Genomic DNA, 21,189 nt, shown 5'->3' with positions numbered 1-21,189 from the left:
TTGGCGTCCTGAAGGTGGAAAACAGGCCAAAAATGCGAGAAGAACCTGCACAGAGCGGACAAGCTTCTGGAAGACACCAACGCAGTTGGCGAACTTGACTTGCAACCGCGTCTGTGCATATTATCGATAAAAAAAGTGCGCATGCCTCACCCATTATCCACGCTGAGGCTGTTTTCAACTTGTTCGGTTGACAAACTTTTGTGACCCAGGAGGCTTCCTTCATCTCTCAAGCCAGCTGTACAGCTTCATGAAAAAGCTCGAGGATATTTTCACAGAATGTTTTGCCTGAGTAAGCTGCACTCTGACAGCATTATGGACATACTGGCAATGGTTCAGCGCAGACTCTCGATTGAAGTTGGTTGCAGTGTGCACGCAGCTACCCTCGAAGCGAAAGTAATTAATTTTTACGTTGTCACACGTCTCCATTCAATTTGAAAGGAATGAACACTGACAATTAGGCAGGGTAGCGGCAGAGGGCCAAGCAGCTGAAGATGAGCCGTCACACATGAAGTGAATAATGTGTGTAAATCAGTGGCTAGATGGTGTACTTCATTTTTTGCAAATAAGAGCTTCATGTCAGGAGCAGAACCTTCGGGTGTATCTTTATTTAGTTTTTTACTATGTCGCTCTACATATGTTTAACATAAGTGTATCTGCATAATTATGATTATTAATAACCCCCAGAAAACTGTTGTGCCATGGTCTACAGCTGAAGCAGAACAAAAATTATTTAAGCACTCCAATTTAACTTTATAATAATAGCGCAAACCCAGCCAGCACGCCTGCATGTTAAAGCTTTTCTAGGAAGTGAACGTGCACTGTTTTCTAATTAAGTCTTGAAAGGGCGGGCATAATCTTGTTGCGTATTTTTTTTAGGTTCGGTCTACACAGCATGAATCGTACGTTTGGTCACTGTATCAAAACATACAAATTGTGGGATACATCATCCTTTTCAACGAGTTGTTATATTCGAGGAAACACGATGTGGCCTGAACAAATATAGTGCTTATCAGAAATACTCTACAAACTCAAGTACACACCCTCCAAAACCCACACGCACAAACACAAATCGTTAGCTGCGTCACACTAGAAAGGAAAATGCGCAGACTGCACCGGCTGCCATCGGACAAATTTTCGGCAAGCTGTATCGCAAAAGAAAAGGAAAACACTGTCAAGCGAGGGCACTAGAAGCTCTTAGTATAATCAGAGGGCTGTCAAAGCATGCAAGTTTATTGATTGATTGATTGATTTGTGGGGTTTAACGTCCCAAAACCACCATATGATTATGAGAGACGCCGTAGTGGAGGGCTCCGGAAATTTAGACCACCTGGGGTTCTTTAACGTGCACCCAAATCTGAGTACACGGGCCTACAACATTTCCGCCTCCATCGGAAATGCAGCCGCCACAGCCGGGATGCTGCAAGTTTATTACAAATATCGAATAAATGCACGTTCCAACATTTACGAGCGGCCCTCGGCGAGCAGCTTTTGCAGGTGAAGCATTCATTGAAGATGCCTGGGGCGCCATCTCTCTTATGTGACGCCGAAAGTGTCAGAGTCGCTGTGGAGTAAGCCCACTGCCCTCTGCTAATACACTGTAGCCACGTGGCAAAATAGGCGAGCATCTCGCGCTTTTGAACACGTGTCCATGTGACGTGTCAGCGCTTTTCTCACTCGTACACCCGCGCTACCACCGCGCCTCTGTTGCTTGGCGTTCTGATTGGCTTCTGCAAAGCGGCAATTTTTGGCAGGCGGCAAAAAATTTCTCCGAGAGCGATCGCCCTTGTCGCCTGGTTTTTCTCCCGCTTTGTCGCTTTGAGAAAAGGCGTTTCCCGCTTTCCACGTTGCCGCCTTACCGTTTTGGCCACCCCGCCTGAACGAGCCTTAATGCATTGCCTTTACACGCGCTGTTCCCCCAGCCACAACACACGTGACGGGACCCCTAACGCACGCAAGCAGGGAACAAATAAGTCAACTGACGACGTTGCAGAGGGTGAAACAGCGTCGCGAATTGGTTTATTTGTCCCCCGCTTGCGTGCAGTAGGGGTCCCGGCACGTGCGTTGCGGCTGTGCGGGAAGCGCGTTGAACGGCCCGTTTCACGTGTTCCCGATCTGTGGGACGTTCCGTTCAAGATCCGTCGCCTTACATCGAATTGAAACGGGAGGCAATACAGTTGTACGCTGCCGCCCATATCGAGTGTCGTCCCTAGAGCAGAAAAATCATCGAGGACAACGTTGCTGATATGCTCAAATGAGATGTTATCCCGCCTTCTCAGCTCGTCGTCATCACCTGTACTGCTAGTCCGAAAGAAGGATGACTCGGTGCGATTCTGCATTGGTGCGAACGTGCATTCGGTGCAATTCTGCAACACCTAATAATATCACGCGCCAAGACGTATACTCAATGCCACGAGTCGACGACGCACTTCGCTCTCTGCAAGGCGCTGAATTTTTTTCCAGCCTCGGCCTACGGTCTGGTTATTGCAAATACCTATGCACGAAGCCCACAAAGAAAAAACTGCGTTTGCAACACCAGGCGGGCTGTATGAACTCAAAGTCATGCCATTCGGCTTATGTAGTGCTCCTGCCATGTTTGGGCGCATGGTCGACACAGTTCTACGTGGCCTAGTATTGAAAACCTGTCTGTGCTATCTAGATGACGTCGTCATTCCCTCTTCTTATTTTCGTCGAAATCTTGATCGCTTGGACGAAGTTTTGATGTGTATTTCTAATGCTGGACTTCAGCTAAGCACAAAGAAATGCCAGTTCACTAACAAGAACATCAAGGTTTTGGGCCACCTTGTCAGAAATTATAAACGTTCGGCTGGATCCTGACAAGCTTGCTGCCGTGATACGCTTCCCTGGGCCAGAAAATCAGAAACACCTATGAAGTTTCCTGGGCCTAGCGTTCTACTTCCACCACTTCATCGGTCGATTTGCTGCCATCGCATCGCCGCTGCACCAGTTGCTGACTTCCGGATCAACTTTTGCTTCGAACAACGACTGCGAGCGTGCCTTTAGAGCCCTCAAGCATGCTTCAACATCCGACATTTACTGTGCCATTTCGTCGAGATCGCACCTACATGTCTGCACACCAACGCGAGTGGCCATGGCATTGGTGCAGTCCTTCTACAGCGCGATGCCACTTCAAGCGAAAGAGTTATTGCTTATGCTACTCGGGCTCTTATGGCTGCTGAACAGAACTACTCCGTAACTGAGCAGGGGTCCTCACTGTGATTTTGGCCATACAAAAAGTTCAGCCGTATCTTTACGGACGCCACTTCACAGTTATTACAGACTGCCCAGTCGAGGTGGCCTAGTGGCTAAGGTACCCTGCTGCTGACCCGCAAGTCGCAGGATCATATCCCGGCTGCGGCGGCTGCGTTTCTGATGGAGGCGGAAACGTTGTAAGTGCGTGTGCTCAGATTTGGGTGCACGTTAAAGCCCCCTAGGTGGTCGAAATTTCCGGAGCACTCCACTACGGCATCTCTCATAATCATATGATGATTTTGGGACGTTCAATCCCACATATCAATCAAATAAATCAAGCTATTACAGACCATCATGCATTATGCTGGCTATTGTCATTCAGAAACCTGTCTCGTCGCCTCGGTTGTTGGGTGCTCCGCATACAAGAGTACAATTTTGACGTCATTTATAAGTTTGGCAAAAGACACGAAGATGCAGATGCTCTATCTCGCTGCCTTCTTCCACTGTCATTATCCAGTAAGTCAGCTTATTCTTTTTCTCCTGGGCAAGACACTGCATCACCCTTAACATTATCACACCACGCGATTATCGACACGCCGGCTTCAAATTGCTACACCGAGTTCGCCACACGCCAGTGTGATGGTCCATATTGCAATCGCATTATCCCACGCCTAAATAGCATATCACCTACTCCTGATGCTAGATTGCGCCGACAACTACGCCAATTTAAGCTCGATAACAATGCGCTCCATCGTTACGTTTACGCTACTGATGGACACCGCTGGGTTCCAGAACTTCCGCGTTGTCTGCGTCACCAAGTCCTAGAAGCCTTTCACGACGACCCATGTGCAGGCCACTTCGGGTTTCACAAAACACAAAGCCGCATTAGGAAACGTTTCTTCTGTCCTGCACTTCTACCTTTGTGGCATAATACGTTGCATCTTGCCATCTGTGTCAATGGCGGAAGCGACCAACTTCGTCTCTTGCTGGCCTTCTGCAACTCATCCCTTGTCCCGAGACTCCTTTCACCATCGTTGGTATAGACCTACTCGGACCTCTCCCCATCACGCCAGCACGTAATCGTTTGATTGTGACTGCTGTCGATCACCTGACACGGTACACAGAGACTGCTGCACTACGCACAAGTTCTGCTTCTGACGTCATAGATCTCTTTCTCAACGCCATTGTATGGCGTCACCAGTGCAACTCGCGTCCACCTGAGTGATCGCGCCAAGACGTTCCTGTTCACCATAATTGAAACCCTGCTGTGCCACCACAACTTGCGGCACAGTATATAAGAAGACGTCAGCCTACCAGCCCCAGACAAATGGGCTGACAGAAAGATTTCATCGGACACTAACAGACATGCTAATGATGTACATAGCACCAAACCATGGCAACTGGGATACAATTTTGCCTATTGTGATCTTTGCCCATTACATCGCTGTTCAATGACTACTGGCTACTCGCCTTTTTACCTCGTGTAAGGCCGTTCACCGACACTAAACATCGACGTCTCTTTCCTAAATGTTCCAACTGACGCCTCGGCAACCGTATCGTAGTAGTTCACCACAAGGCTCGAGGATTGTCAGCCATGGGCTCGCCTTAATACAGAAGCCAATCAGCAAGATCGCAAGCAACGCAACGACAGCTCTCATTGTGACGTCTCCTTCAGTGCAGGGAATGAAGTGTTGCTTTGGACGCCCATTCGTGCTCAAGGATGGTGCGACAAGTTTCAGTCACGCTTCATTGGACCCTACACGATCAATGAACAGACGTCACCAGTGAACTACGATGTCACTCCCACCCACCTTTCTTCGGATCGTCACCGTCGTGGCTTGGAGATTGTCCACGCATCGCGTCTTAAGCCATGCGTTCGATGTTCCGTTTCCGTCTAAGACGCGTCCTGGCTGGCCGCTCACGCGTGGGGGGGAAATCAGTGTGAGCATTATTCATACACGTGCTCTTTTTATATGTACATACTCATCATCATCAGTCTGACCTGTGTTGTGGGGCAGAGGCCGGGCAAGTAAAATAAGTGTCTTGCAGCCAAAACGTTGTCTTACAATACATCATCATCATCATCCTGACTACATCCACTGCCGGACAAAGACCTCTTCTGTGTTCTGCCAGTCAGCTCATACATACATACATACATACATACATACATACATACATACATACATACATACATACATACATACATACATACATACATACATACATACATACATACATACATACATACACACATACATACATACATCATCATCATGAGCCTGACTACGGCCACTGCAGGACAAAGGCCTCTCCCATGTTCCGCCAGTTAACCCAGTCCTGTGCTTGTTGCTGCCAATTTATACCCCCAAACATCTTAATCTCATCTGCCCACCTAACTTTCTGTTTCCCCCTAACCCGCTTCCCTTCTCTGGGAATCCAGTTAATTACTCTTATCCGGTTATCCTGTCTACGCCCTACATGCCCGGTCCATGTCCGTTTCCCCTTCTTTATTTCAACTATCATATCCTTAACCCCCGTTTGTTCCCTAATCCACTCTGCTCTTTTCTGGTCTCTTAAGGTTACACCTACCAATTTTCTTGCCATTGCTAACTGCGTCATCCTCAATTTAAGCTGAACCCTCTTTGTGATTCTCCAGGTTTCTGCTCCGTAGCTAAGTACCGGCCAGATACAGATGTTATATACCTTCTTCTTAATGGATAGTGGCAATCTACCTGTCATAATTTGAGAGGGCTTGTCGAATGAGCTTCACCCCATTTTTATTCTTATAGTTACTTCAAACTCGCGGTTCAGCTCTGCGGTTATTACCTGCCCTAAGTAGACATAGTCTTTTACAACTTGAAGTGCACTATTACCTATCTCGAAGCGCTGCTCTTTTCCTTTGTTGTACATTACTTTTGTTTTCTGCAGATTAGTTTTAAGGCCCACCTTTCTGCTCTCCTTGTCTAACTCCGTAATCATGAGTTGCAATTCGTCCCCTGAGTTACTCAGCAATGCAATGTCATCGGCGAAGCGTAGGTTTTTAAGGTACTCTTCATTAACTCTTATCCCAATCTGTTCCCATTCTACGCTTCTGAAAACCTCCTGTAAGCACGCGGTAAATAGCATTGGGGAGATTGTGTCCCCCTGCCTTACACCCTTCTTGATTGGTATTCTGTTGCTTTCTTTATGAAGCACTATGGTAGTAGTTGATCCCCTGTAGATTTCTTCTAGAATGTTTACATACATACATACATACATACATACATACATACATACATACATACATACAAACATACATACATACATACATACATACATACATACATACATACATACATACATACATACATACATACATACATACATACATACATACATACATACATACATACATACATACATAGAGACAGATGGCTGCAAGCAAGGATACTATTCCGCGCATGTGAATGAAATGGTTTCACGAACATACAATAATTGCACATTCCAGTCTCAATAGGAGTTCATGGCATAGCAATACTTGTTCCAGAAAATTTTCCGATTACAATTAAAATTCAACACTCACTATTTGGTTCCTTGGAAGAGGTAACGACTTCAGTGTTTCAATAATCAAAAAAGTGAGTTTCTGGCCATCTTCTCGACGTGCACGCGCGCAAACATGAATGCTTGCGCGCTTCCACGTGGGTGATTCCAAATCTTGTAATCAGGTTTTGCCCTAGGCTCCTTGAAAGCGTACGAACTTCTAAGCAGAAAACATTGTTTGTGCCCCATGCTTAGACTCACCATGTTTCTTTTCTCTGTCGGGTCAGCCAGCCGCGACGACGACGAGCAATGATTAGCCGCCGATCGGGGTACTCGTACACGCAGCGTTCAATTTCAAAAGGTTTGCGGATCCCATAGCGGCATAGCGTGTCGAACAACATCGGCCGAGCATTTCTCGGTTGGAGCACCGTGGCTTCGAGGAGGCCCGCTGCTTTTGTCTCCGGGCGCGTGCAACGATGTGCAAGAACCCGGCCGGTTGAGGAACAAGCACCTATGAATAAGCACAGCGGCAGCTATAAGCGGAAGTTAAATGGCATCATGCCGGAAAGACTTCCAATTGTTTTCTTTCTGACGCCTTTAACATCCGCCTTCGACTGAGCTGGCGCACGTCAGAGCCCCTCGAATCACAGATAGTCAGGCATCTCTGCTCTTCGTAAAGGACGCCTTTAAACGTGCCGCTGGCATGTGCACGTAAGAGCCGACGCTGAGCAAAGTATAAACTGAACTGTTGCTCAACTATCTGTATTTATTACCCGACAAGTGAAAAATAGTATGCCAGAAGTTGCCTAACTTCCGCCAGTGAATGTACCAATGTGTTTGACGATCACTGCCCACCTGAGCCTACTTATGTCGGTAAATCTAGATCTCGCTGCTCTGCGGCCGAACAGTCACGTTATGAGTTTGATCCGGTGCAGCAGCGGAGACATCGGCATGCACAGAGCGGGAGCAAGGAGGAGAAAAGAAAAATTGCTGGAGTCGAAGCTCCTGCGATGGCTTGCCAGCAGAAGTAAAGCCACCTATTGCCACTGCCAAGATGGCGGAAACATGCTCTTTTCTGATAGTGCCCACTTAAGGATCAAGTGGCTTTGATACGTTATGTAAATGCTACATTAGCTGTATATTAACGGATAGTTGTTCCCGACGAAATAACACACAGAAACAAGTATGGATGGCTGAATCTTGAAAGAACTTCGCCTCCAATTTGAGGCTCACTACGGAAAACTAGTAACTTTAGGACGCACTTGGAGCACTATGTGGCGCGAAAAAGTTCCCACAATAAATTCGTTGGGCGTGCGAGGAAAACGCTTCATTTTTGATCGCTGAAAGGGGATACTTTATTATGCCCCTAGTAAGATGGCCGCCACAGCCGCCATCTTGCCAGAGAAACGGCTTCACTTCTGCGCAATCATTTCCACTCCAGAAGTTTTTTTAATCCTTCTTGAGCCGGAGCTACGCTCGCGGAACCCTCGGGCATACTCTCGACTTCTATGATTATGCAGCACGCTTATGCAACCAAAAACCACTCGCCTCTTCCACTGTCACACGAAACGCATTTGGCCGTTGCCGAAAAACTGAAACACGTGGCTTATAAGCCGGCAGCCTGCTTCCTAGCCGCGCGAATCTGACCAATGTAGACAGATTTGATGCTGAATGCTCTCGATCAAGGGCGCCCCGCCGCGGTGGTTTCGTGGCTGCGGCGGCTGCATTTTAGATAGAGGCGAAAATGTATTAGGCCCACGGAGGAAGGAAAGGTAAGGAGAGGCCCTGACGTCACTCGTTGTGAAGCCGCGATGGAGCCGGAACTCGGCCATATTGACTAGGCAAATTCTCCTCTCTTGTTTACATGTGAATGCGAAGCAGAAGGCGCGACTCCCTCTCTGTCTCAAAAAGCACGTGACCTGCGCGCCGTGTGCGCCGGTGCAATCCGAAACCAACAGAGCGGATTTCAACACGCTGTCTTGCAACGATATGGTTGACGAAATCTCTGCGTGTGGCTGTTGTACTCTTGCACTGCCGGCGTTTACGATGAACAGGACAAGTTGCACGTTAAGCTTTTTTTTTATTTGATGTGTTCTTTGTGAAAATAAAGATAATATTTTGGACATTGCCGCGCGACGAACCAGGCACCAAAATTCGTACAGCTTCTTTCAGATCATTTTCCCCCCTTTTGCGCTTCTCTTTAGGCTTTATGAAATTTTCGGTCCGACTGTGGGCTAAACACAACGATAAAAGAACAAAAAATGTCTTCCCTGCAATAAACCCAGAGGTCCGTAATTATGCCAGTAAAGTCGGCGTCGGTAGAGCTTGTGTGCGTGGCAGCCCGTTGAGTTTGCGCCAGCCTCTTTGTTTTCGCCCCTATTTTGTCTGACGCGCACAGGTTCCTACACATATCCCAAAGGCCATGATTTCATTAGGACGAAAGCAGCGAAGACCACCCGATAGTGCGTGGGAACACGTACCCAGTGTGATTCACGCGCACTAGTAGCTACGGAGAACGGAGACCAGGATCACGTTAGGGCGAAAGGTGGAAAAGTTAGCCGACGGACTGCGTGAGAAAAGGTCAACATCACTTGGTCAACATCGAGCTGCTTTGTCAGCTTCTGAATGCACAAGCACGCTCATCTAGTGAGGTGCACCTAGCTACCGTTTGCAGGTGCGTGCGGAAATTTTAACGGGTTATGCTACAATACAGACAATATTGCGGAGAGCGAGACAATATTGTGAAGAGGGAGCTTCTTAAACGAAGCAGAACGGGAACTTTAATGCGCAGAAGCATGTGGTAACTGTAGAGGAACAAGAAAAGCAAGATTAGATTACAGTCATAATAAGGGCCTGTGGACCGCAAATGCATCCTCCGTTGTCATAAAAAGCAACAGCACATAACTGTCACTAACCTGCAAGGCATTCATTGAACGAATTCTTGAGCACAGTCGTTATCTTCTATGCTGGCTTTTCAGCACAATTTTGGTGACGATGATGACGACGATGATGATGATTGTTGATTTCGCTGCAGGTTTCAACATAATGGCCAAATACAAACACCTGTCATCACCGCCATCATTGCTTCGTCGTGAGGGCCTTGGACACAATGAGATTGTCAACTCTTCAAGAGCTCTCTGCGTCACTGACGACATGTCATCTAGCCGTCTCAGTAAACTGGACGTCCTGTTAGTGTCTGCTTGAGCCTCTAGGGATGTGTTCGGCCCACTATTTGCCGAAAATTATGGACCTACACAGCGATGTCTGCTTGTTATCACGCTTGAGCGCTTCCACTCTTCTTTCGACTTTGTACAAACATCACTAGGCCGTGCCTCAAGAGTTGAACTTCATCTTCAGTTGAGCTTCAGTTCAACTCCAGTTACACTTCATCGACCCTGTCTATCACTTGTTGCTGCGGAGGTGGCTATGTCACCTGTCTTGTGCTGGAAGTCTTGTTATTGGACCCCAAATCGATCCATTGTGCCGATGTGTCAGTCATTCTTCAGAGAGTCTATGGGCTTCTCTGGTTACACTTGTCACAAAGAGAGCTCTTTCCGCAGCTCAAAGTATGTTCAGTTATTAAACAAGAACACGCCAAAGGATGCAAATTCACTGCCACGCATTGACGATGCTCTTGATTGTTCACATAATACAATGCTTTATAACACTGTACTTGCGGTCTGGCTGCTTGCAGGTCCCACTGCTCGAACGATAGTCCCAACAGCACTTCCGTAACGCGAGACGGCCTGTATGAATTTATTGTCATGTATTACGGACTGTAGAGTGCACCTGCCACGTTCTTAAGAATGATGACAACGCCTTGCGCGGCCTCAATAGGAGGATCAGCGTCTGCCACCTTGATAATATCGTGGTGTCCACAATTCATTTTCACACACTCGCACTTACTTGAGCACGTGCTTGACGCAGGCCGGTTTGCAAATAAATCTAAAAAAAATGTCGATTTGTGGAACGTCAGCACAGAACTCTAGGATACGTTGTGTCCAACGACCACAGTTTTTTGGATCATAAGAATCTCCATGTCCTTACTTCGTTTAATAAACCCACTACAATTGGCGGACTTAAGGTTCCATTGGCCTCCGTTTATATTTTTGAGCAATCGTTTGAACCGTTGCGTCAATCATACTACCTATCACGCAACTTGTCGGTGGCACAAAAAATATTTCTTCTTGGTCTCCTCCCTGCTACCAGGCCCTCACCACCTAGTTTCGTATTCTTAGAACAACAGCAATAACTCGCCATTTTGACCCTCAGTTTCACCCTGAGGCCCATATTAATCCCATAGAAAGCAGTGTAGGCTGGGTGCTGTGCTCACACAACGTGGAGCAAGTCACACAGAATACAACGTGGTATACGTGAGGCTCACAATGAACAGGCCCGAGAGCAAATACAGCGTTATGGAAAGCAAGTGATTGGCCAATCGGGGGGGGGGGCGGTGATTGGGAACTTTTGGCTCTATCTACGTGGTCAGCTTTTTTGACGTCGTTACCGACCACCATAAAAGGTGTCGGCTTTCGACGTTAAACACATCTGGCCGCTTTGCTTACTGGGCCTCCAAAATGCAAGGGTGCGATATATGCGCGGGTTATTGTTCAGGTCACGAACATCCACTGTAAACAAAAATGTACCCAGCTGAAAAAATTGGCGTATAATTCACCCTGTCTGCTCCGGTGGCCTCACTCAAACCAAAAAGTACCAGACCAAATACATTCGTTTTCCACCGTTTCCTTCCAATGGGCACCGAGCGATGAAAACCGGAGAAAAACGGGGACAATTTCCTGATTTTGCTCCCGTGGTTGCTCCCGAAATCTTCTGGCGCGTCGCTTTTGCCCCAGTGCATTCTCCGCAAATCCTCTGACTCACCGCTCAGCGGCATTTATTGGCTGTCCAAGGACTGACGTAGGCAGCATAGCCTCCGAGAGGCCGTTCTCGACAAACCAGCATTGCGCAAACCAAGCCATTGCAGTGAAGATTGTGTGAGCGTTCAGCCGCGTTCGAGAAATGGAAACTGTCCTGTTCACCTTCTGGTTACCACAAGCTACTACAAGCAGCAACGAAGGTTATCATCGACAGAAGGAAGTTGTGCACACGGTAACCGTGTGATGGTTCCTTGCAGCGAACGACACATTGTGGTCTCGCAAGCGTTGAGCGACCCGGCTGTTGCCGGTGCGGCGAAAAACATGGGGAGTGAGCTCTTCATGAGTTATCTGTGCTATTCTTATCAGGTAGCTTAAACCTTGGCTAATGTTGGTTTGAGATGAAACAGGTTATCATTATTAGACTTTTTTTACAGGCTATAAGTAAAAACGTCCGCTAAAATAGCGATATAACGTCGTTTGGATCATACATTTTCACCTTCACATAATTTGGTAATGTTCTTCACACCACTGTAATACTTGTAGAGCTGTTTTGATATGCAATAATGAAGAATAGCATAGTTGTGATTTCATTTTATAAGAAGTTAATAACTGTTATACATAAAACTTTACTCGTTAAAAATCTTTTTTGTCTTGTCAGTAAACAAAAGCGGTTATATTTTTCCGCTTTCCATTATAAGAAAATCCACCTCAAGGTCTTCCACTGCGTATAAAATATTTTGATCTTTTGTGTAGGTTGAAATAATAAAGGATGAATATTTGAAATCATTGTTAAATCTTTCTACGTGTAGTAAATTGAGCTAGGGCCATGTGTTTGGTACACACTGTTAGAACGCATATACGCACTCATTTTGATGAAAAATGTATTTTATTGTATAAGTGGCAATGAGATATTTTCGGAGTCATCGTTCTTTCAAGATAAGAAAGAGAGTGGGAAAGGAGTGGACTATACCAGTGACAAGGAATGCGACAGTGATGCCAACAGGTAAGATCATCGCTCGGCAGGACGGGTTGCGGAGCCCTCGACATTTACATAAAAAGCGATATAAGAAAGAAATACATTTAACAGCATGGTCTAACCTTGAACGACAGAGGGGACGTGGTAGTGTGAAATAGAAAAAAGCAGTCACCTTCTCGAGACACTTTTCGCATTTCCTATGTTCGTAATGGGGGAGAGTACTGGCAAGCTGCTGCGCTTTTTTTTTCTTTTAAGTCTGGAGGGGAGGAAAAAAAGCACCTCTTATCGTTTTCCTATCCACTGGTCCTCTACCCGCTGGTACTGCACTGTGCTTCCTACCGGGCTGCAGAAATTAGTTGCCTTCTTCTCCTAACCAGCACCACCAGTCCTGCTGCCATGGCCATGAGTTCACTCTTTTTAGAAGGAAAAGTGGAGACGGGAGTCAAGTTTTCCCGACCAAAAGTGAAACTGTAAAAATTTTCGCCTTCATTTGCCATATCTTTCTGATAAACGGTTACTGCTATCTCTTTTTGACGACAGTGCACGAATACGAGATTAGTTTTGACTGGAAAATGCAACAACGCTGGCCTGTGCGGCCCGCCGCGGTAGTGTAGTGGCTAAGGTACTCAGCTACTCACCCGTAGGTCGCGGAATCGACCCCCGGCTGTGGCGGCTTTATTTCCGATAATGCAGAAATGTTGTAGGCCCGTGTGCTCAGATTTGGGCGGACGTTAAAAAACTTCAGGTGATCGAAATTTCCGGGGCTCTCTGTTACGGCGTCTCTCATATTCATATGTTGGTTTCGGGACGTTAAACCCCACATATTATACAATCAACGCTGGCCTGTGAACAGCCCTGGGGAAAAAAGAATTTCTTGAATCTCGGCGCGCATATCATAACGCCTCATTTGCACAACCTTCCGTGAACTTGGAACGTTTGCACGGACGTGTATGTTGGGTAAACTCGTCGACCTTCTCTTATTTATGCCAGCATATGATGGAAATGCAGCTGGCATAAGTGGCATGATATTAGTACTATTGATTGCCAATTTATTTTCTTACGTAGTAGTGAACTTTTCCTTATTTTGTGATTGAGGCCGCTAGTTTTGAAGCAATCATGCTGATGCAAGAACTATTTAAAAAAATGATGAATACCACAAGTATCAAAACAGAGTGAACAGTGCAAAAAAAAAAGAAAACAAAACAGGGCCAACTTCTGTCGAAGATTAATGGGAAAGAAGAATGTGACGGTACGCTTACGAAGTAAGGTCATTTGTAGTATACTGCGGAGGTGCCCCAGAAAAGCTCCGGACAGCCGGAGTGAGAAAACCACGAAAAATAATCCGAAGTTTCTACGTAATCACTCCAGCCAGCCGGAGCAAAAGGCCATGCAGTTACACCGGCGGGTCAGAACGAATTATCAGTCAGAAATGCTCCGGATTTGCAACGCAAATGCTCCAGTCAGCTAGAGTAAACACTTTACTTCGGAAGTCCGGAGCAAAAATTACTACGAATGGGGGGGGGGGGGTCGCTACAGCCCAAGTGGTTTACTCCGACCTCGGAGTACTTTTTTAAAGTGTCATAACGCTAACGTGGTTCTCCGCTTACCGCTCCCTTATAACCACTGATGACCCTGCGTTTGAGCCCTTGGTGCCCTATCTTGAGATAGAAAATATTGATGCGACACAATGCAATGGTCCCTGGACGTCATCTCTTCTTGGCCTTTCTCCGATCCATCATAAATCCCATCATCACAAATGGTCCGGTGCCAGAGCACGCCATCGGCGCTTTACGACGAGCTCTTCATTTATTGTAACTAAGGTCTCTCAAAACACACATTATTCTTGTCTTCCCACGGGCATTGAGCTAACTTATTTGCTCCTCTTGTCACACTGACGTACGGCGTGGAGTCTTCAAGACGTATGAAAGATGTTAAAACCAGTACTATTGGCGTGACATTACCTACATGTTTTTCTTCAACATGGTGTGTTAAAAGCTGGAAAACTATATTTACTTTTTTGCAAGTGTTTAAGGGTTCCACACACACACACTCACAGACACACACACACACATACACACACGCGCGTGCGCGCGCACACACACATACATGCGCATGCAAGCAAAAGATAGTATTTTGATTTAGATCACAACGAAAAGAGCATACTAGTTGGAATAAAGAGATAATCAATATTCACGGGCATTCTAAAGACACAAGTAGGTGGGGTAGTTCGTGTCTCGCATGCAGTCTTCAATATTTTGCATCATTTCTCGGAGCAGATGGTGTGGTGGCATAGTGCAAGATAGCAGTTTTAGTGAAACGTAAACTAGAATTGAAGAAGATCAAAACTGGTCCCTACCAGAGATTGGTGTGGTCATCGGAACACTCACCATTAGGGGCACATGACGCGCTATACAAGCTGGCAGGCAACCCATCCGTCGAAGCAGCCTACTCTGACACTGACAGACTCTGGGAAACACTTGAGGCAGCTCCTTCGGCCGCTTTTGCTTTTGCTTTAAGCTGATCGTGACTTAAAAATAGCTGCTCGTGCGATGGTGCACTCCGCAACCAGCCTCGATAAACAATCGAGCCTTCTCGGAACGCCATGGGCACACACGAAGAGTTGTTTCCAAATCGGTGGCAGCTGGCTCCCTTTTTTTATTGGGGCAAGATAACCTTCGGTGAAATTCTCCATTACAACAGTGTTGATTGCATAATAACAAGATTCCTCTCCTCCCCTGTAATACCCCCCAAAACAGGAAAGACTGCAGAGTTCAAAAAGTTAGTGGCGTGTTACGAACTACACGAAAACTGGTACTAAAACAGCGTCAGGCACTACCATTTTTAAACTAAATCAAACTTTGTACTGTCTGTTTACTGCGCACATTAATAGACACTCTAAATTTCCTACGCACTATCTCTCTCTCTCTCGAGAAGTTACTCAATATTTGATCTCTTCACAATTCGTGTTGGTTGAACTCAAGCGATTCGCTTTCTTTGTGTTTTATCTTTTACGGAGCATTGCAGTTGGTGGTGGTCCCAAATTTGAAAGGTCTCTTTTTTTACTGTTTCTTGCTTTTTCACAAGTCTTGTGGAAACTAAGTTGGCTCTATGTAGGTGTAATAATGTAGGAATGGACGGAAACAAACACGAATCATACTGTGCCATAAATTTACAGTCAGGTTTATTTCTAAAAACATGAAACCGGTAGTTACTTCTTTTCACCTGAGGTAGTTTAGGACCTAAATGTGCGAACACGGAGAGAGTAAAAAGGTTATTACTAGCACAAGGTCTAGCTAAATTTAGTATTATTTCCGTTTCACATAATTTCTCTAACCTTTGGAATAATGAAAATTTGATGATGGAAGAGTCAAAGCGCTGAAAAATAGTACTGATATAGAAGCTCGACGACACGCACTGTAAATCAGGCAGCTCAGTACAAGAAATATAGGAAGAAATATTGAGCCTAAAACTCTGCAGCTTTTGTGCATAATTGCTTCCTTGCTACATTAGAGTAGAAATTTAAAAATGAACACTGTAAATTGCAGTAATTTAAAGCTAAATGAACGTAGCCAGTTACTAGCTCAACTAATACATAGCCAATTCCTTGCTACAACAAAGTAGCAATGTATAAATGAAAACTGTAAACAGCAGTAAGTTTAAAGCTAAATAAACCTAGTCAGGTACTTGCTCGACGTAATCGTACTGTCTCTTTCTATACAGCCGCCATGGTAGCTCAGGAGGCAAAACATAGCGCTGCTATATTAAAGGACATGAGCTCGAATCCCTGCCGTGTTGGGTTGGTTCTGAAGCCGCTAACTGAACTGAACCTTTTAATAACACAAGTATTGGAGGAAAGACCAATAATTTCAGTTGTTGTAATAGTGCCACTTGAAGCGGTGATTGGATATTGAAAATTTTGATTTCGTAAAGTTCTCATAAAAAACAAAATTGGAAAGTAATTCTCCCCATGGGTCTCATGGGCACCCCAACCTAGTCAAATGAGACAATCAGAACTAATTATCAGAAGATTAGAATGGCATTTTCTCACAAATATCCCGAATACTAACCTGGTGATACTGGCGTTGGTGACAGATATTTTTATTGACTTCACTGATTATCGTTAGTTCCAGAGTGCTAATTGACATGCTTCAATACTTTGTCAATGTGTGTGTTGAGGAGTTTGCAATATATTCACAATAAATGTTTCATCTACTCAATTCTACCAAAATGCCACTGAGGAAATATTTTCTCGACAATATTTTTAGAAAGCACTTTGCAATAAAAGTTTCATTGACTCAGGATTATTAAAAAGCCATTGAGAACATATTTTCTCCACAATACTAGTGTTGAGCACCTAAAAAAATTCATTTAGCCATTTCTATCAAAGAAGCACTGAAAAGTAATTTTTTCAACAATATTTCTGTTGAGTACTTTGCGATAAAGATGTTATTGACGCTACTATTTGTAAATACAGTTGAAGAGGATTTATTGAACAGTATAACAGCATTTAAGCTGAGTTGCTTGCAATAAAAAGGTCATTGAAACAGTTATGTCCAAATGTAATTGAGGAATGTTTAATTGTTGTATTTTGTGTAGTTGCCCCGCCAATAATTACTGCTAAAGCTCATTCACTTGGCTGATTGCCATCAGCAGCCCGCTGACTGTCTCTCTCTCTCTCTCTCTCACACACACGCACAATGCACACACGCATGCATTTTCTCACGCATAGTTGAAACAGTTCGATGGTGAACTAGCAATGGTAGAAGCTCTGGTTCTAAATAACGCCTGGTCGCGGCGGAAAAGTTCGAAAACCAGTACAGTATGCGCTGTATTCGTAAAGGTGCTCTTTAATTTCTGCAGCAATGTGTGCACCGGACCTATTGAACTCCTTCCTGACGCATGCCCCACCGCGGTGGTCTAGTGGCTAAGGTACGCGGCTGCTGACCCGCAGGGCGCGGGTTCGAATCCCGGCTGCGGCGGCTGTATTTCCGACGGAGGCGGAAATGTTGTAGGCCCGTGTGCTCAGATTTGGGTGCACGTTAAAGAACCCCAGGTGGTTTAAATTTCCGGAGCCCTCCACTACGGCGTCTCTCATAATCATATAGTGGTTTTGGGACGTTAAACCCCACATATCAATCAATCAATTCTTCCTGACGCTCCCGTCTGGGACGTTCAGTGGTGGTGAAAACATGCATATGGCGTCAAGTTTTCTGGAAAGGACCCCAGTGATAAGAATTTGAAGCCGCAATGTCTCATAAGTGTTTCCATCGCCATAGAACGCCTTGAACGAAGGTGCAGAAGTTGCGCGCACAAAGCGCTGCCAGTAAGATTGACGCATGTTCGTCACGATACCAACGCGTGGTGTGACGCGACGTGAAGCGTTATCGCAGTGACTGCGAAATCGACAGTTTGCGCTTTTTCTGGCATTCCGTTTTTAAAGCATTTGAAGGAAGAGAAAATGCAAACTGCATTGGAGGTGAAAAATAATTCACGTGCGCAGTGCGCCCTCTGGAGCTTTTCTGGTAGCCGTCAAAAGGCGTAGCGATGCTCCTAGCCACAAGGTCCCTTGATGATACAATTTTCCAAGGTTGCGATACCTTTTACTTTCGTCCTCGCCTATATTCTTCTAGCACTCCCTAAAAGGTTCAAACTTTCATCAAATAGCAAATGTTTGGGTACAGTTGCTTCGGTGAATAGATGTAAATGAAACAATATGGAACAAAGTGAGTCGTACAATAAACAGTTACCTTTATGAACATAAATGGTACAAAACAAGAGCAAGGGCGATGTTCATTGCTCAACTGATAACGTTTTGCAGTTCTACATTTTACATCATTAGCCATGGCGTCTCACGTCATACATCGTAGTTTGATCATTAGTAACTAGCGCCGTTTTTGGAATGCGTTTTCTTCGTACTGTGACACATTGAACGCGCCTCTTGCCCAGGGCGTGACGTTTTTGACTAGGAATTACAGCCGGCTTGTGCACACGCCACGAAAAATCACAGCCAGACTAGTACGAACCAGAGTTATTCAAACATACGAGTTGCGAAACTCCCCATATAGGCTCCTTGTATTAAAATCCGGACATGGCATTCGCCGACATGGCGGGAGTGAGCACATTGCCGCGCAATCTCTTGACAGCAAAACTAACTAGAATACGAGAAATTTGGGCTTTTGCGTTTAGCAAGATTGTGAGCCCCACCACATTTTCTTAAACAGCATGGAAGCACCTATAACTTGTTCTTAGGTGAGTTGGGGCCCAAAAGTGCTGAACTTGTTACTTCGTCGCAGTGGTGGAGACGTGATAAAGGACAAAGGAGCTGCTCGTGCTCTTAATGCTCTGTTTTTTTTCATGTTTTCTGAATTGCACTAGAAGTAACGTGGCTATAAGTGGCATGTTGGTGCGGTGAACGTGTTTTGATTGTTTTATTTCAATTGCACAGCATTCTTCGCCACTGAATTTCATTGACCGCACAGCTAGCACAGAGTAATGAATGGTTAAGTGCAGTTAGGAGTTTACAATATTCATGTGGAGAGCCCACGATGTTTAAATGTCGGCAAAATAGTAAGCGGAAAGGCGTGATGCAAGCAGGATGCAGCGTTGATCCAAGTGGATCCCACATGTAAGTCTGTCAACGGAAGCAGACGACGTTGCCCGAGCAGCAAACGCCGGTGCCATTGGAAAGACTCCACGAGCATCGCACCTGAAAAGGATAGAGCGCTTGCAGTACTAGTTGCAAGTAAATCGCAATATTAAATATTCCCACTTCTTGTAATCGTGCTTTCATAATTATATGGTTTCCCAGCCAGTGTCTCATTGATTTCGCGATTAGTGGAATTCGACCACTGCGTGCAAGACAAATCGGTCGATTCACGGTAAGTACTGATCGGTACTGTTGTGCTTTGGTTTGCACTCTACCATATATGTGTCTTCTTTGTGCGAGAATCATTCATGTCATGTTAGTGAGACACTTCGTGAACCGCAGAGTGGAACAGTTAAAGGATTAATCAAAGTTGCCGTGAGCAATCGGTCTCAAGCGCACATGTTCAAACGAGTAGTACTAGAAATAATCAGGGCGCAGCGTGAAAACCATCGTAGCCCGAAATTGCAAGCACTACCTTCGACGAAACAAAACTTGACGCTTTGACTCGGCTCTGATCAGCGCTCTTGTCCATCTTGTCTTTTTGTCCTCGTTGTATTCTCGCTCTATAACTATCATCATGTCATACCAACTAGCCCAAACTGCCACACTTTGATTACGCCTTCGCAGAGCGAAAACAGGTGACAGCGGTGGTGGGCGCCGTGAAACCCAAGGCCATTTATGGAGGTGACAACGCCAGTGTTGCGTGTGGCATTGAGCAGCCTAAAAAAAGCGCATGCACTAGTGGAAATGCAGTGTTTTGTATTGTCGCTCCCAGATAGCACGACAATCTGCTCACTCCTGCTAGGTCGGCCAATGGCGTGTGCAGGTTTAAAAACCAAGTTTCTCAACTCATATGAATAAATACCTCTGGTATGAACGCTTGACTAGCAGCACTGCCATGACGGTTTTTTTAATGCGTCCATGTTGGCAATCGTGATGCCAGATGATTCTGATGCGGTGCGCGTATCTCACTGAAAAGTGAGAGTTCTACTGGTGAGGTTTCCCGAAGCAGCGCGTTTCGGCTCCTTTGTGCCGCGATCTGTTCAACTAGTCAAGCGTGAAATGTTCGTAAAGGTGCGTTAATTACACGCTCCAACTGCTTTGTATATATGCATACGCACAAGTACCTGTAACAACTGACATACACCAAACGCGCAATAGGCGCCCTCCTGGCATTTCAATGAAAACCAACAAATAGGCTCGCTTCAGAGATCCGCGTCGACGTAGTCGACGGAGTTGAAAGAAAGCGTTCGCGTGAAATATTTGATAGCTACACTTCACGACACGCTTCGTTTTCGATAGTACAAGGTAAGTTGAAGAGAGTGATACTGTTTTCTGTTGTTTTACGTCAACCCAGCATTGTTGTAAAACATTGATATTGCATTGAACGAGCACGGCGAAGCAATCTCGGCTAACTTCTCGCCAACTAAAACGCTCCTACTGGCTACGATTGCGTATTTGGTCAAAGTGATCATCCGTCTGGAACCATATGCACATGCGTACTCGTTTTGAACCTTTTGCATATTAATTAATACCACCACCGGCCGTTTGCAAGGTCACGTGCTAGCAATGCACCAATTACGGACGCGGATGGAAGAGAGAAGGAGGCGTAAGCCATAGAGTGAGAATAACGGCTCGAGAACAATGAGTGACGCTACCCTGGACACATGTTTCATCTAGAGGCCTTATTTTGTCACGCACTCTCGTGGTCTCCGAGATTTAAAGTGAAACTGTACACAAAAGCAGCCTGCTTTACGCGAGTCGGTGTGGGCTGTAAACAATGGCAGCCTGCTTTGCGCGACTCTATATGGGAGCATCATTTTGGTTTTACGAGCTTTGGTTAGGCTACCAACGTCTGACAACCTCGAGTGACTCTGGTATGTTGCCGGCGGGCTCTGCTAATATGAACATCGTGTCGAGTTACTCCTGGAGTCAAGAGAGAGCACCAGATGCTTCCGAAG

At 45.6% G+C, this 21,189-nt stretch overlaps 1 protein-coding gene across 1 annotated transcript in view; it reads right to left on the bottom strand.

The window, feature by feature from the left end:
• LOC119161814 (uncharacterized) overlaps positions 1 to 7,269 on the bottom strand; it is a 477,337-nt gene extending 470,068 nt beyond the window's left edge. Inside the window, exon 1 of the mRNA XM_037414326.2 lies at positions 6,991 to 7,269. Within this exon, the coding sequence (XP_037270223.1) occupies positions 6,991 to 7,130 (140 nt within the window). The 5' untranslated portion in view covers positions 7,131 to 7,269. The remainder of the gene's footprint in view (positions 1 to 6,990) is intronic.
• Positions 7,270 to 21,189: the final 13,920 nt, after the last annotated feature.

The sequence above is a fragment of the Rhipicephalus microplus genome, chromosome X (genome assembly GCF_043290135.1).
Source record: "Rhipicephalus microplus isolate Deutch F79 chromosome X, USDA_Rmic, whole genome shotgun sequence".
NCBI lineage: Eukaryota > Metazoa > Arthropoda > Arachnida > Ixodida > Ixodidae > Rhipicephalus > Rhipicephalus microplus.
This window is presented reverse-complemented; position numbering and strand designations above follow the sequence as displayed.